Source organism: Salvia splendens, chromosome 16 (assembly GCF_004379255.2).
Source record: "Salvia splendens isolate huo1 chromosome 16, SspV2, whole genome shotgun sequence".
Lineage (NCBI taxonomy): Eukaryota > Viridiplantae > Streptophyta > Magnoliopsida > Lamiales > Lamiaceae > Salvia > Salvia splendens.
The window spans coordinates 11,259,075-11,275,778 of NC_056047.1; the positions used below are offsets into that span (position 1 = coordinate 11,259,075).

At 34.9% G+C, this 16,704-nt stretch overlaps 3 protein-coding genes across 3 annotated transcripts; 2 read left to right on the top strand and 1 right to left on the bottom strand.

The window, feature by feature from the left end:
• Positions 1-2,458: 2,458 nt before the first annotated feature.
• On the bottom strand, positions 2,459-3,477 carry LOC121772746 (pectinesterase inhibitor 11-like). The gene has a single exon (XM_042169955.1). The coding sequence runs from the start codon at positions 3,337-3,339 to the stop codon at positions 2,734-2,736; it is 606 nt and encodes a 201-aa protein (XP_042025889.1). The 5' UTR covers positions 3,340-3,477; the 3' UTR covers positions 2,459-2,733.
• A 5,082-nt stretch (positions 3,478-8,559) lies between these two features.
• LOC121771103 (protein PLANT CADMIUM RESISTANCE 2-like) lies at positions 8,560-9,606 on the top strand. The gene is made up of 4 exons (XM_042167893.1): positions 8,560-8,735; positions 8,822-8,893; positions 9,020-9,232; positions 9,328-9,606. Exons 1-4 carry the CDS (start codon positions 8,564-8,566, stop codon positions 9,402-9,404), a joined length of 534 nt encoding a protein of 177 aa, XP_042023827.1. The 5' UTR covers positions 8,560-8,563; the 3' UTR covers positions 9,405-9,606.
• Positions 9,607-11,291: 1,685 nt separating this feature from the next.
• Positions 11,292-13,051, top strand: LOC121770868 (the record flags this gene model as incomplete). Its single annotated transcript, XM_042167652.1, has 4 exons — positions 11,292-11,361; positions 11,972-12,002; positions 12,089-12,157; positions 12,321-13,051. Coding segments are annotated over 4 exons (369 nt in total), but the record flags the coding sequence as incomplete, so codon positions are not given.
• Between the last annotated feature and the right edge of the window lie 3,653 nt (positions 13,052-16,704).

Genomic DNA, 16,704 nt, shown 5'->3' on the forward strand with positions numbered 1-16,704 from the left:
TACATTCTATTAATTAACTCATTCTACTCAAATTTCATTTAAAACTAGTAATAGTAGTATTATAAAAGTAGAACTCATATTCCACTTTTTTCTATCTAATTTTGTTAATATTTTTTAAAATTTGTGCCGTTAAGAAATGAGACTTTTAATGATGGACGCAGTAGGGAGTACTAAGAAAAAGGCACACAATTATTGAACCACCAAATATGGAGCTGTCTTTTGTCCACTACAACTTGGCAGCAGCAATTCCTTGTTTTAAGTTGTCACGGTTCTAGATGCAACATTCGCCCACAATTTTATAATAATCTAGGTAGAATTAAATATGATCGGTTGCTAGTTTAACTTAATTAATTAACTAAATTCTGAAACTCAGATTAACCAAGGACCCTTTGCATGTACGAAATCTATAAATTCATTGATCATGTGTGAGAACTCTGCCTGCAAGCCAATTTATATATTTTTTTAATCAAAAAATAAAAATTAATTCACTAATAACTTATTTTTTTTATCTATAAATACAACATGATACCATCACATTTAATGCAATTATTTACAGTGTCATTTATTTTAATTTTATAAAGTGGATAATAATTAAAAAATATGAAAATAAAATTCAGTCGTGGTAATAGTAGAAGTATGGATAGAAAGAGGTAAGCGATTGTAGAAGTTGTGACCTGATATAGACATTTAGGCAAATGATAATGTTACATAAAAGGGGTATAATGAGTTCGGGTAAGAAATGTGGTGTATATTGTGGATAATTTAATACAATCTACCGTCGTTACTAGAGTTGACGCTGGCGTGGAAGACGCCTTCAGAGTTATTCTCTCGTCTCACTTTATCATGCATTATTGAAATCAAGACAAACTGAAAAGAATTTTGCAGTTTCTCACTTTTGTCACTTAAATTAGGTCTTATTGACATTTTATATGAGAATTTGATGAAATGCATGTGCTATTTTAAATTATATATTCTTCTTATAAAAGTAGTATAGAAAAAGAAACGTGAAGACGAAAACCACTCTTTGGGTTACCTAAACACTAATTATTACCCCACACCATGTGTTAATCATTTATCTAACTAATCAATAGTGATTAAAACGAATTTGTATGGTTTAGTTAGTCAATATAAACATACCATTTCAAGTGAACGGTCGTTATTTAGTGAAATGTATAGTTAGAACGTAACCATAGGCGGCGGTCTTAAAAAACCTATATTGTTGTATTTATTTCATAATGTACATTAGGTAACATGTACATTTAATAATAATTCGGTCCTTTAACAGCATGATTTTATTTTAAATTAACAAAAAACTCCATGCAAAAAGACAAGAAGGAAATATTTGATTCCGATAATCGAGTAGTTGGATTCACCATATTCACCTTCATCTTATTATTCATTATATATAAATATAGTTACATTGATACACAATAGAATAAATTATTCGTTATTGATATCGTATTACTAATTTTTATAGATGCAAGTGCAACCCACCACTTCTAATCTGGCTGGCTTTCCTCTGTTTTAATTACAAGAAATATACTGTTATGAAATATTTAAAATTTGGTTTTCCTTGTTTATACTGTCAATTTCATCGCTAAAACATATCACAATCTAAAAAGGTTGATATAACTAGTGCAACTAGCTCTCGTTATTACTTTAGGAATAAACACCATCAATTCTCACATTCTGTATACGGAATAAAGACAAATTCTTGTCTACTTATTCTAATTAAATTATTTCTAATTCTTCGTTATTCGAATATGTGGTACATCCTTTTGGCATAGTCCCTGTTCATCATAATTAACATTCCAATTGATCCAGTTCCTACGCACTATGTATATACAGACATAGATAAGGATTATTTATTACTACTCCCTCAGTCACTCAAGACAATATAAGAAAATGAGATTTTGCTAGTGGAAAGAGTAAAGCAAGAAAAATAAAAAAGTAGAAGAGAAAATACCAAAAAAAGAAATAACCCATTTAACCTGTGACGTCTTAAAAAAAGGAAATACGAAACACTTAATAAGAGTATCAACAATAGGGAGCCGCGGCAGGGGGCGACCATGGGCGCGCCACCTAGTTGGCTCGGACACGGCTCTTGGGCGCAGCCCGCTGCGCCCTATTGCAGCGGCCAAGAGCTGCAGCTCTACCCAACTTTTTTTTAAAAAAATTTCTTATTTATTTCCTATAAATATACTCATTCCTTTCATTATTTTCACTCCATTCCAATCTCCACTCTTTTAAATTAATTATACCAACAATTGAAAAAATAATTAGATTTTTTTATTGTGGCTTGTCCACTAAGGGAGATATGTTTTTTTGTGGTCCTGAACAAGTTTTTATAGCTATGAATAAGTTTTTGTGGCTTGGACTTGGGCATGGTATTCTTATTGTGGACACTCCAAGTGACAAAGGGTTGTATGCACAATGCACTCACTCAAAAATATCAAAATTACAACAGAATCACCAATTGACGGTTTAGCACTGAAACAAATAATTACATGTAACAACAGCAACTGCACTCATCATTATCAGAATCAAATTTTTTCCTATATATCTAAATTACATAAATCCAAAAACTCAAAGTAGCTAGCCCATCATCAAACTTTTTCCATTTTATACACACATCTCATCTCTTACCATATTCACCAATATAAATATATAAAAAAAACAATTACTACCTAAAAGCTTCCACTAAATAAATAAAAGTTGGATGATATGCAGTATTCATGGCACCACAACCTTATCAACAAAGCGGTTGACGAGCGCCAGAGCATTGCTGGTGACCTCCTTGACGTCGACGGCCCGGTCGCAGACGTCCGCCTTGAGCGCGGCGTCCGCGATCCCCTCGAAGCCGTCTGTGCACGTGTCCTCGTTGGTAAGCGCGGCGCTCATCCACGTCTGCACGTTGCTCATCTGGAAGCGGAGCTCCTCCCCACCTCCCACAAGCTGGCGCATCTGCTTGACCGAGCCGCGCATCTGCCCCACCGCGTCGCGGAACAAGCTGAAGCAGTCGCGGAGGGCCGACGCCGCGCGCGGCTCGGGCTCCGCCTGCCGGCTCAGGTTCGCCACGTACACGGACATCATCGTGGCGCGGGCCAGGCTCACGCCGATCGCCACGGCTGCCAGCCGACCCGGGTCCTGCTGCACCACGTTGGCGTACCCGTTCAGGGATTGGTAGCAGAGCTTCGGGTATTGCGTGCTCTCGCAATTCGTGCGGATGAACTCGGCCGCATTTTCTTCTGCGGGGCCGGGGGCCGGCGCGGGATCGGCCGCGGCTGAGGTAGTGAGGAAGAGGGCGATTGTTAGGAAAATTGAACGTAGAGCTCTCATTGTTTGTTTGTGTTATGTGCCATGGAATTGTGTTGGGGGAGTTTTAAGTAGGGAGGCACTAAGGGTGCGAATGACGGTTATGCCCTTGTGACAGGGAAGCTCATCATCTCATGTGAATATTTGGTATTGGTATAGTAGGGCCCGCATTCCTTCTAAAAATATTGAGTATTAGCCTCTTACCTATTGGAGAGAATCATATGTGATCATGCCAAATATTAATAAAGTTCTATCATGAGAGAGCTTTTCATTATTTAATTAGCATTAGTTGCGTTATATAACGTTGATTGTGTTTGTTTAATTAATGATATCCCCAAATTTTAGGGGTATCATGTGGTTTATTCTTTGTCTGCAATAAATGAGAAATGCCATAATATTTTGAAAACTGCTGGATACTAATTGTAACAAGCATGCAAGCGGCACTTCCGGGTATATAAAGTATTTCATATCCCATTAAACTATTTTACTAAAATTTTATCACTCTAGAAAGCTAATAAGAGTATATACAATTAGGCCTCGCATTTCATTTATAACATTTTCTTTTATACTATATTTCTTAAAATCCGACTCAGATTAGTAGGACGACTTTTAGGGAGTAAAGGAGTAACATATTTTGTGTCACCTTTTTTAATATACTAAGTAAAATTGTGTTTCTTAATTACTAGATTTATTTGTTTGTATTAATTCTTGGTTTCATATGATGGCAATCATTATCCCACTGGCAAATTGCCGGAGTTATGTATGAATACATATTCTAGTTCATGTGTTGGGACTAAATTTCTACTGTATGGTATTCGATTCCTCTAGAACCATCTATAAGATAATTTAATAATTCACCAATAAAGTAAAAGATTGGGGCTAGCTATCTCTTGTTTATAATCGTTAATATTTGTGGATGTGGTATGACTAACGAGGCAGCTTGCAATAGCGGCCTCTATTTGAGTTCTGGATGTCAGTACTCATTTTTGGATACTTGTACTCTTAGAGCATCAGCAATAGAGGCGTCAAAACCGCGACGCCGATTTTTCGCCGACGGCGGTTCTGACGCCGAACCATTGCGACCGGCATCGGCGAAATCGGCGTCAATTTCGGCGTACCCATGCCGATTCGTGTGGTGACGCCGGTTCTAACGCCGATCCCCACGGCGCCATTGTAGGCCCCGGATCGGCGTCAGACCGGCGTCATAATTTAATTTTTTTTTCGAAAACACTATATATACACGCTTTGGACGTCATTTTCATTCGCATCACTTGTTTTAACGAGTACTCTCTCTATCTTTCTTTCTGTACAAGATCAATTTAAGAAATGAGTAATGCCGGTGGTAGTGGTGGTGGTAGTGATGGGGATGCTGATGAGTACGAGCGCGTTACTGATATAATGTACGCCTGTATTATCATGCACAACATGATTGTCGAAGAGGAAGGTGTACAACTGACTGATTGGGCCAATGACGATGATGAAGCAGGTCCAAGCCACGGCGTCGCCGCCGCCAACGTACGAGGTAGGGTACCTCACGATGAAGAAGCCCTCCTCCAAGCACATGCCGACATGCGTCAGACGGAGGCTCATATTCGACTCCAAAAGGATTTAATTGAAGAGTTGTGGGCGCGGAGGATTGGAAGGCATTAGTTTTTATTTAAATTTATGTAATTTTTTTAAATGTATTTTTTTAAATTATTGTACTTTTTAAAATTTTAATAGTATTATTCAATTTTCCTGTATTTATCTCGTAAATTAAATTCTGTATGTTGCTACAATTGTAAATTAAATTTATATAATTGTTATTAGTGATGTGGATAGGCTATGTGAGAGCTATTTGATGTCCAGTTGCATGTCCAGATGATGTGGCAGGAGAATTTTAGTGCTGGATGATGTGGCAGTGGGAAAGCTATGTGAGGGCTATGAGAGGTCCTAGACCATTGTGGATGCTCTTCCAAGGGCCGACGCCGATCAATCTACTAGTAGTTTAAATTAATGGATTTTAAAATAATGAATTGCTAGCTGTAGGGGATTAATATTAACATCAAACTTAATAAAACTTAAAATAAAATAAAATAAAATAGGAGAGTTTCACTTTATTTTATTTCTTTTTATCAAACGCTGTCCGAGACGTGCATATACTGGATAAACAAACCTCTTTTGATATATTAAGTCGTGGTTGTTTATTATAATGTGTATCTATATATTTCAGTAAATATTGATTATGGTCGAAAGAGAAAGTAGTAAAGACAAATCTTAAAAATAAATGCCAAAAATTATGAGAGCGCACATATCAACTTTACACGCTGGAATAAATGTATGATACTCTTTAATAATGTGTGGAGACAAAACTAATGCTCGTGATAAATCGACCCCAAGAGGTTGACAATTATGTAAGTCAGAAATCAATCAGTATATAAGCTTTAAACATTTGGGATAAGAAAGTGAACAGCGATAAAATAGGACTGTAAAATTCACCAAATTAAAAGTAACAACGATAACTTTCTTAGACGTGTGCAGGTGCAGCATTTCAATTTTTAGCACCTCTTTTTATAATTACCTACAATACTACTTACTTATTTGAAAAAACAACTAGTACCCATCATTTTAACACATTATTGTCTTTGCATATGATAAGCTTTTCACTAACCAAATATTATACTCCATACGCTTTATAAAATAAATTTGATAATAGAAAACACAGATTTTAATGTAAAATTATAAGAAAAATATAGACAAAAAATAGTTGAAATTATTAGTGAAAATGGAACTCATCTCATTAGAAAATTAAATTAGTATACCATAATTAGATAGAGACTAGTATAGAAGGATGGACAAAGATGGATAAATAAGACTATTTTGTATTTAAAGTGAACTTGCTAAAATGTCGAGTAATGTGCTTAACTAGGGAGTAGTATTTCAATACAGGCGGTAGTACCAAAATTTCTCTTTGTATTTGAACAAATATTATTGGACAACTATAAAAATTGCATACTATCGGCACACAAAATTTGTGTACTTGTCGTATTACTGATGCCTTTAACTCTTTTATATAGAAGTATTTATTTATTATAAATATAAGATCTTTTAAAGTAAAAAATATACTCTTTCTTGAGTCGTACTCTTTTTTAGATTGTCCACTATAGCTGAGCCATTTTTTTCTTTATTTTTTTTGGCAAAAATCAACCTATTTCTTCTCACTTATTTTACTATTTTTACTTTATTTCTCCATCTCTCTACTTTTTTCCTTCCTATTTCATTCCCTCTTCACTCAATTCACTTTTAACATAATTTTTTAAATCTCGTGTCGAAAAGAAACGCCTCGACTACAGAGGGACGAATGGAGTACTATATAGATTAATTAGCCATCCGATTGATCTAAAATTTAAACATTTAAGGTTAAAGTAGAAAATAGCTAGTTCTGTAAATTTTCAGTCCAATAAGTCCAAAATTTGAATAAACCAATAATCGGTAAGAGGTCCGATTCACATCTTTAACACATAAGGTAACTTGTCTACACTTTTCTTATCTAGTTGTCTCGAGACACATGTCATTCCCATTTTATAAACTCCAGGGCCAATAAACTTTGATTTTTTTCTATATTTCTAGCAGTAATGAAAATCTGTTGCTTTTATTTTAATTTCATGAATTACGAAAATAAACGTATCGAATATTAATATAGGGTGTGCCATTTGAAAAATAAGTGTCGTCTCTATTGTGACAACTGACAACAATGGGACATGCACAATTATTTAATCGAGACAAGTAACTACACTCGTGATTGTTTGGTTATCAAAATTGTCACCTATAGAAGAGATGAACAATATTAGGAGTGTAGATGAATATAGCCAAAAAATGGTGTCAACTTCAAGCTTTATATAATAACCTATAATTGCGTCAAATTATTCATGTTTTGTTCATTAAAGAATTTGAGATTCTGAGCTGAATTACTCAAGCCTAGGTAAACATTATAAAATTAAATTCCGATTTCAAGTGACAGCATGCTTTTGAAATAAATACTCTCTCTGTTAATCAAAAGTGTGTAACATTCTTAGTACTACCAATTTCATAAAATCGTAGATCGATTGTTTATGGTGGAGAAAAAGTGACATTGTGGGTAAATAATTAAGTCGGATGATGTATGATAGTCGATAGACCATATTTAGTTTTTTACATAAAAAAGATAAGTGGTAGTAGAAAATTAGGAACACTAGAAAAAATATGTATAGTGTGTATATGAGTTGAACAAGCGTTAGAGAGGTTAATGTCTGGGGTCAAATATTTCAGATTTGAGTCCCTTGTGATGCGGCTCATCTAAAAAAAATTATATATATGTATATTGGTAAATAAGGAGTACTAGAAAAGAAGAGTGATTTTTTTAATAAAATAGATTGTAAAAATGTACATTTTTAATAGACACATTTGGCAGTAATTATAGCACATAATAAAACTCAATTAAGATATTACAGTCAAAAGTAAAAAACTATAAGTTGTGCATATTTATTAGCTTGATTAATAAAGCTCACTATTGAGATATTGGGCTCATAGCCGTCCGCATTCGACACAATACAAGTGGGCTTTATGATGCACTCAAATTCTGGCTCTGTCAAATTGATTTGGAATTGAATCATTCATATTTCTATTCGTGTAGTTGGATGTTTAAGTTTATTAAAATCCTATGATTGAGATATTATCAATGAAACATCAATATCGAAATCATTATCTGAATCAAAATCTGCGTTTTAAATTTTCAAGTATCCATAAACAAATTAATCTAAAGTGTTTTATTAGTAATGGATTCGGATCGACAAATAAAAAAAATTACTTACAAGTTACAACAAGGGATTATATAATTAAATTGAATACATAAAATTGAAAACTTGGAAAAGAATAAAACTTTTAAAACAGAAACATTATAAATCAGAGTATAATCATGTTAACTTTTAACATACAAATATTGCCTAGGAATGATGATATAATTATGTTTTTAGAAAGCTTATTATAGAGTAGTTGAATGGTAAAAGAGAAATTAGTAAGTCCGAGAGTGATTGCCTAAACAAATGGTGGATTAAGTGGTGTCAGGACGGAAACCACTAATGTTAATTATGGTGATTAATAAATGTAGCTAGTTTTGTGATTTTAAGGCCATTGATTTAAAAATGACAGCTATTTTCAGTAATCCGAAAGTGTATATAAAGATATTGAACCACAAATAACTTGCATCTTTTCCATTAAAATCTGAATAAACATGGATTATTCTAAGCCTACAGATGATGGTGAGAAACATCCAGCAGCGCCACCTCCTGTAGGCCCTCATGACGTGCACCCTGTACCGCCGACCAACCTGAATGTTCAGGGCGCCGGCCCTCCCGCCCGGTGGACCACCGGCCTTTTCGACTGTTTTGAAGATGTCCCCAATAGTACTATAATAATTCATATTCCAATGCTATTTAAATTAATAGTGTATTTCATTGTATTACATGACATTTCATTTTTGTACGTACAGGTATCATAACATGTTTCTGCCCCTGCATAACATTTGGACAGGTTGCGGAGGTTGTTGATAGAGGCTCAGTTTGTAAGTGAATCTTTTTCAAAAAATTAATCTTGCAATACACGGTAGAAGTGAAATTAATGAATTTTACTCCATTTGATTAACAATTAATCTTAATTAAATAGAAAATGTGGTGTGTGAAATTTGTAGCATGCGGAGCGAGTGGTGCATTGTACACGCTGATAGCAGTGGTGACGGGATGGCCGTGCCTGTACTCATGCTTCTACCGCACAAAGATGAGGCGCCAGTACGGGCTTCCTGAAATCCCGTGCCCCGATATCCTCATCCACTGCTGCTGCGAGCCCTGCGCTCTTGCTCAAGAGTACCGCGAGCTCAAAAACCGTGGATTCGACATGAATCTCGGTATACTAGTAGTAGTAGTAGTAGTAGTAGTATAATTTATAATTATTTATTTTGATTTTGATTTTGATTTTATAAAAAAACAACTCTATATGTAGGATGGGACGGCAATGCTAATAAGCAGAACCAAGGTATCACAACGGCCCCGGTTGTTGAAGGAGGGATGAACAGATGAGTTGTGCATACATATACTTATACATATAATCCGTTCATTTAATTAAATAATTACCCACCACATTAGGCTCTTTTTGGTCTTGCCAAGGTAGGTTGTATTTTTGTGGAAAACGTAACTTCTTTTTTCTCATTCTTTCTTGAATTTATCGATGTACAAAACGAATCCATGAAAATAAATTCATTCGATTTGTATTGTTGATCTAGTATTTTCTTTTATTTGATTAATATATACATCAACAAATCGCACGAGATCGATTTGAATCAATAGCTCAGTTTTTACTTTCCTTTGATCTGTGAGTGAGAATGGGACCGGGTAGGAGGCAGGGCGGAGCAGGAAATTAATTGAGAAGAGGCAGAATTAATATATAATTTTTTTAAAAGAATTTTAGGTTGGGGCATTTACGAAAGAAATTTGAAAACAAAAAGTACTCCCTCTCCCTCCGTCTTATAGAAATAAGCTAATAGGCCTCCGTCTTATAGAAATTGGCTAATTGGGAATGACACAGATATTAATATAATTGGTAAAATATGAGAGAATGAGAAAAAGTGGTTGAAATAATGTAGTGGATGGTGAAACTCATAAATGCTAAAAAAAAGAGAAAAAGAGGATTATTTCTATAAGAGGAACGAAAATAAAATCCAACCTATTTCTATGAAACGGATGGATTATTAATAAAATTTGTTGGGGGGTGGTGGGATTTGACCCTTATATCTCTCAAGTAGCTCCGCCCATGGAAGGAGGGGAAGAAGAGTTGGATGAGCCGGGTTCGAAAGAATTTACTACTAACGCCTCTTGACTATAAAAGATAGTAGTACTTCCTTTGAAACCTAATATATGTCTCACTTTGATCCGACACAGATTTTAAGAAACGTAATACTAGTAAAAAGTGGTTTGAAAAAATTAACCGAATATGGATCATACTTTTATATTATTTTTATAATAAAATGTGAATGAGAATTAGTTAATAAAATATAAGGTCTATAACAAAAATTGATAAAAATGAAATACTCAATTAATATGAATGGACTAAAATTGAAAATTGATAAATATGAAGTCCCAGAATTTGACACCGGAGTAAGAAAAGGTATGGTGGTCACAAGATAAGGATGTGCAATAATATCATAATATTGTGAGGCCCAGAGCAATGCGTTTGGTTGCATGATAGGGTTTTATTTTTCAGAGGAATTATTTGAGTGAAATTGTAGGGAGAAAAAAGAGAACAACCGTAGTTGAAGTGTTAGAGGGCGTTTCACGCCAGATTGAAAGAGAGAATGAGATTAATAATTTAATTCTTCATTCTGCTTAATAATAATTAAAGACTCCACACATATTAATAGTATGTATGGTATAAAAAGATCTCTTATAAACTACGAAAGCAAATCTAATCCTAAGCATTAGGGAAAGTAAATAAAATCATAACAACTAAATAATAATACTAAAAACATAAATAAACTAAGTAAATATACGGAGAGAATACCAACTCTATGGCAGCAAATGACATTGCCTAGTTTGTTGTCCGCAAGTTGACTTAGTAGTTGTTTTGGTCAGCACTTATTTCATTTATATTTGTATCATTATCATCCATTCTCAATTTGGTTGATCAATCATTGTGACCGCCAACTCCAGCGCTAGGGCATCTCAGCCGGGTGGTTACGCCACTCCGACTGGGATCCCAGTGAACTCCACCCCGCCAGAGAAGCCGGAGCCAACACCTCCTCTTCCCCCGAACGCTCAGAGTGAGCTCCCCTGGTCCACCGGCCTCTGCTATTGTTGTTCCGATTGCAACAGCTGTGAGTTTCTTTTCTTCGTTAATCCACACCGTCTCTCTTACTTCACAATTCCTTACTCAATTGTTTTTCTGGTTGGTGTGTTCATAATTAATCATGTTGCTTGACGTGGTGCTGCCCATGCATTGCGTTTGGCCGGATTTCTGAGATCGTCGACAAAGGATCCAGCTGTAAGTATACTAAACATATCTAATTTTCACTTCGTTTTTCCAAGTCACACTTTGACAAGACACATATTTTAAGAAAAGTCGTTGAAAAAGTTAATGGAACATTGATCCTACTTTTATATATTAGTATTATAATAAAATGAGTTAGTTATCAGAATATAAGGTCAATTACCAAAAGTAGTTTAGTAAAAAAAAGTGGGATAACTATTAAGGGATGTACTCAAATGAAAAATTGGAACTAGGGGAAAGAGTATTCAATTATAGTAAAAATTTTCATAATCAAGTTATTTAGTTATTATAGAATTTGGAAAGAATGAATTGTGGGAGTAGACTTTTAGGAGGACGACCTAACTACCAACTCTGGGTAAAACATTCTTTAAAAAAAATCTGGGTAAAACAAAAACCCTAATGTCAAAGTCCATGTACATCAATGCGTTGTTGCCCATAGGCCATAGCATTAAGTTTGTCTTTTCATGCTGATATTTTTAATCTTTATGGTGACTTTCTTATTGATATTTTTTTATTAGTAATATAGTACTAGTATAGTGGTATAATTGAGGGAGGTAGTAAGCATATAAAGTTGAATGAGTAATGAATAATTGGGATGGTGCAGCATGCTTAATGTATATGGGGTTTCCGTGCTTGTACGTATTCTCAATGCATATAGGGTTTCCGTTTTTGTATTCGTGTTTCTACCGATCCAAACTGAGGCAGCAATACTCACTCCAAGGATCTCGCTGCTGCGACTGCGAGACTTGTGCTCTCTGTCAAGAGTATCGTGGATTCGACATGACCATCGGTATGTTATTTCTATTTCTTTCTCAATATAGGGAGTACTAAATGTTTAATTTTATCACAACACTACAAATTAATCACTATATAGCGTTTTTGGTCGCTTATTCATAATCATAGGGAAAATATATAGTAACTAGAATAGTTTTGATGTGGTAACTTTGTTGCAGGATGGGATGGAAATATGCAGAAACAGAATCTGAATCGGGGGATAGCCAAGCCTCCCGTCGTTCAAGGAGGAATGACCAGATAATTATATTCCATGCAAATCTCTATCTATCTATATATACTACTATAATATTGGAAAAAACATGTAAAATGAGGGAAATTTTTGATGTGGCCAAACCTTTGGCTTTTCATCTTGTGTAACCTCCAAATGCATTATGGGATGCCTTAATGCCATGACTCTTCATGTAGGCACACATATCCTATAAATAGATGGAGTTTTGGGAGATGAGAAAACCAACAACAAATATTCTCTCTACTTTCTCTAGGCTCTACATTCTAGTGTGCATCTTAGAAGTATTGTATTGCTCGATTCTTGCTTCCAATTTAAGTTCACCGGAGCCTACGAGTTTGAGATGCTTCAACTCGATAGGAGGAAAGTGCTTCATCTTTGGGGACATTACGCCAATCCGTGAGCACTAGCCGAGGCGTATTTCGTCTTGCGGAGAGAGGGTCACCTCGACTCGACTTGAAGAATACTATAGTTTGCATCTTTTTACGTTCGTTGTAATTTATATTGTTACATTTACCTTCCGGTTTTTGTTCTTTTGTAATAGCAAGGGTTGCCCGTGTAAAGGCGGCAATATTTCCAACATATAATGCTTTCAATTCCATGCAAATCTCGTGTGTTTGTTTTTGTAATGTAAACCAATAATTAGGCTTTGTTGAACTTATATATTCAGTGGGATTGATCGATAATTATTGTTATTGTTTACTTACACAAACTTAGAATTGTGATAAGGCTCGTTTCATGCATCTATTTTATATATAAATTCTATTTTTTCTACGGTGCTAACATGCATTTATAAGTCCATGTGAGTGAATTATCTGCCAAGCCCAAGAACGAAGAACAATTACTAGGACAGGGAATTAGAAGAGAAAAAAGTGAAGAAAAAGAGCAAAATCCTCGAGGGCACAATCGTCAAATCAAGAAGACCGTTGCCCTAGAGATTTGAGCCACGCCTATAAATACCAGGAAGCTTGCGATAAGAAAGGAGATGAGTTAGAAAATTTCCTTGGCATTTCCGGCCCGCTCTCTAAAAACTCACTTAGCTCACGCACTTGGTTCAAGGGGAGATCTGGGGTAGTTAGTGTGGTGTTTTGTTTAGTTGGAAGGTTACACCACTCCGAGAAGGAGTGAAGAAGCAATTTACTTTTCGCACGTACTTTTTATCTCGTCGATTTCCTTGTCGGGAATCCGGCGACTGCTTTGTGACTCGTTTACAGTTTATGGTTAATCTAGTTTCGATTCTGTTTTCGTTTGATTCTGATGCTTATTGCTCTGAATTACTGTGTTGGATGCTTTTCGCAATTGATTTGTTGATCGTAGTTGAGATCGGTGTTGATCGGAGTTGATCTACTGAATTGAGATTGAATCGGAGTTGGAAAGATGTTGAAAGTTGTGGATCTGGCCTAGTTGGTGATGAATCTGATAGATCTAGTTTAGATTTCTTTTAATTGTTCGAATCTGAGTACGTAAGTTTGGATCTGCATGGGAACCTTTGTTATTGCTGATTACTTGGTTCAATAGATTGGATCTGATAGTTCTTAGTTTAATCTTAGCGTTCGTTGTTTGATTTGAAGCATGCTCTGTTTTCATGTTCTGTTCTGTTTGTTTCGTATTTGATTGTTGAAGAAGATGAAGTCGATCAGTAGTTATAGTCGAGTTTGCTTTAGTTTGTTAATTGCAGTTTTCTGTCAGTGGCCAATTAGGAAAATTTGTTTTTCCGTTTACTTTTGCATGCCTTGTGTTTGGTTATTTTTGGAAACTCTTTTAATTGACACGGGATTTAGTGAATACTCTCAAGTTGCATTTGGATACGAATCATGCATGCATTTACGTTTTACGTACTTTCAATTCTCCAGATCTGGTAGTTAGAATAAACTAGATTTCAATTCTAAGGCCTAGTAGTTAAAACTCAATCCTCATGTTGGGTGGCAGCAGCCAACCCTCCAAAAGTTCTCTCAATGTATTCTAACGTTTCTATCCTCGTGGATTCGATCCCGACTTCCCTATATTAGCCAATAGTGTAGAGGGTTGCGGTTTTGAAGCGGGATTTGCTGTGACAACGACTGCATTCTAAAAGTTCACGATTTTCCAAACCCTGTGCTCTAGCGAATTCTCTGGACCTAAGAATTTGCATTTAAAGAAGAGCTATAAAAAAACACACCGCATCCGCCCAGCTTCAAATTGTCTAGTTTATTTTCACGTTATCGACCAAATTGGATCTTTTCTGGCACAACTTTTCCATCAATTTGTACACATAGATTCAGTGGCGGACACAAGTGGAGGAGGTGAGGGGCTTAAGCCCTTCCCAAACTTATTTTTAAATAAATTTCTATTATAAATTTTTTCAAAATTAAAATACTTTATCTTCGGCCCTTCCCAAATTTATATCTTTTAGATTTCATGGCAAAGAAATTTAGTGGAAAGGAGGGGCTGAAAGATAAAATTACAGAAAAAAAAAACTTAACTTCTTGAAACAATGGCCGCGGGAGAATTGGGACGAGGAAGAAGATAGAAATAAATAAAACCTCTTCAAACTTAAATGAATATAATAATAACAGTTGAAAAAGTCAATCTCTACCCCCTACTTAAATGGTTGCACGATTTAACTTTTATCTCTCCAAATAATACGTATAGTGTAACTAAGTTTTAAATACTTATAGTAACATTTTTTAAATTGTTTCCTAAATTTAACGTTTTTATTCACACAACAATTACAACTTGTAATTGGTGAGGTGATAGTCAATTTTTTTCTTTTTCTTTTTTTTGTCATTCTCTCCCTTTTTTAAAAATAAAATTTTTAGAAGTAATACGAGTTTTAATCCAAATTAGTCTATTAAAAAAATAGAAAAAAGTAATGAAATTAATACTAAAAGGTCGTGGGATCCATTTCCTGAATGGAGAGTTTCTATTTTTAGAAAACAAACTAAAAGTAAAGAATTTCTATTTTTAGAAAACAAACTAAAAGTAAAGAATTTCTATTTTTAGGAAATGAAGGAAGTAGTTTACAAAATCACAGTTTGTTAGATAATTATGCATTTTTACGTATCAGATATTTATTGTTTTAGCAAAACAAACATAACTAGAACATGAATTATATTATTCTTTTTGTTAAACTTGGGCTGGATTAATTTTATATATTAGATATTTATGCATTTTTGTAATTTTTACTTCATTTATCTCAAGGTAGCTGGGGTGTTTTTTTTGGGCACATGATTTAAGAAATTGATGTTAAAGTTTAAAGTGGAGAGAGTAAAGTAAGAGAGGAAACAAAGTAAGATAGATTAAGAGAGTAAAATATAAGAGATGACGGAACAAAAAAATAGTCTCATTTGTGGACAGCACGGGTTCTAATGAGAAATTAATAAAGTAAGAGAGAAAGAGAAAAAGTAGGTAAAGTAAATGAGATAGAAAGAAAAGTAGATAAAAATATGAGAAAGAAACTTTCCATTTTTAGAAATGGGACTAGTCGATATCCAAAAATGGCAAAACGAGACTATTTTTTATGGACGAAAAAGAGTATGAGAAATTTTAGTAAAGCCCCTACCAAACTTTATTCCTGCGTCCGCCACTGCATAGATTAGAGGGCTATATATGAGACTCATCAAAGTGATTTAAAAAGTTGTTAAACAAGGTTTGCATAATGGTAATCTTAACCGAAAAATTCAAAACAGGAGTGGCAAAACAAGATATTTTGGCTCACATCAATACTAGAGTATAGACTTATCATATTAGACATACTAAGAATTGAGAATGATCGTTGTATTTTCTGCAAGGAAGATTCAAAGTCATTGGAGCACATCATTGTCAAAACTTTTGAATTTTTGGTCACGATATCATTAATTCCAAGTCTTAGCTAGTCCCTATCAAACGAATCCAAACCAACGGGTAGCAACGCAGTTGGCAGCACGGAGTTGTGATGATCTTGAGGTCACGGGTTCAAATCCCGCCACCCGCTGAAAGACTTTCGGCCTTAATCCGCAAACCCGATCATGCAGGATTAGTCAGATTCTACCAAAAGCGGGTTCGGTACACCTATGGTAAAACAAAAAAAAAAACGAATCCAATTCCCAACAAGTTTATTTAGTTTATATATGACAGTTATTAAATGAAGCTAAACAAAGCATTAATTCATCTCATCAAGGATCACATAAAGGATGCATTAAATTTCTTCAACAATAATAATCACAAGTTCTTAAATTTGAACAGGGTCCTCATCAATGTTTTAAAAATCGGACCGGCAAGCGAACCGACGACGTTACTGGTTCACGGTTCAATCGGTCCAACCGGTCGAACCACCGGTCTAACCGTTTACTGTTGCA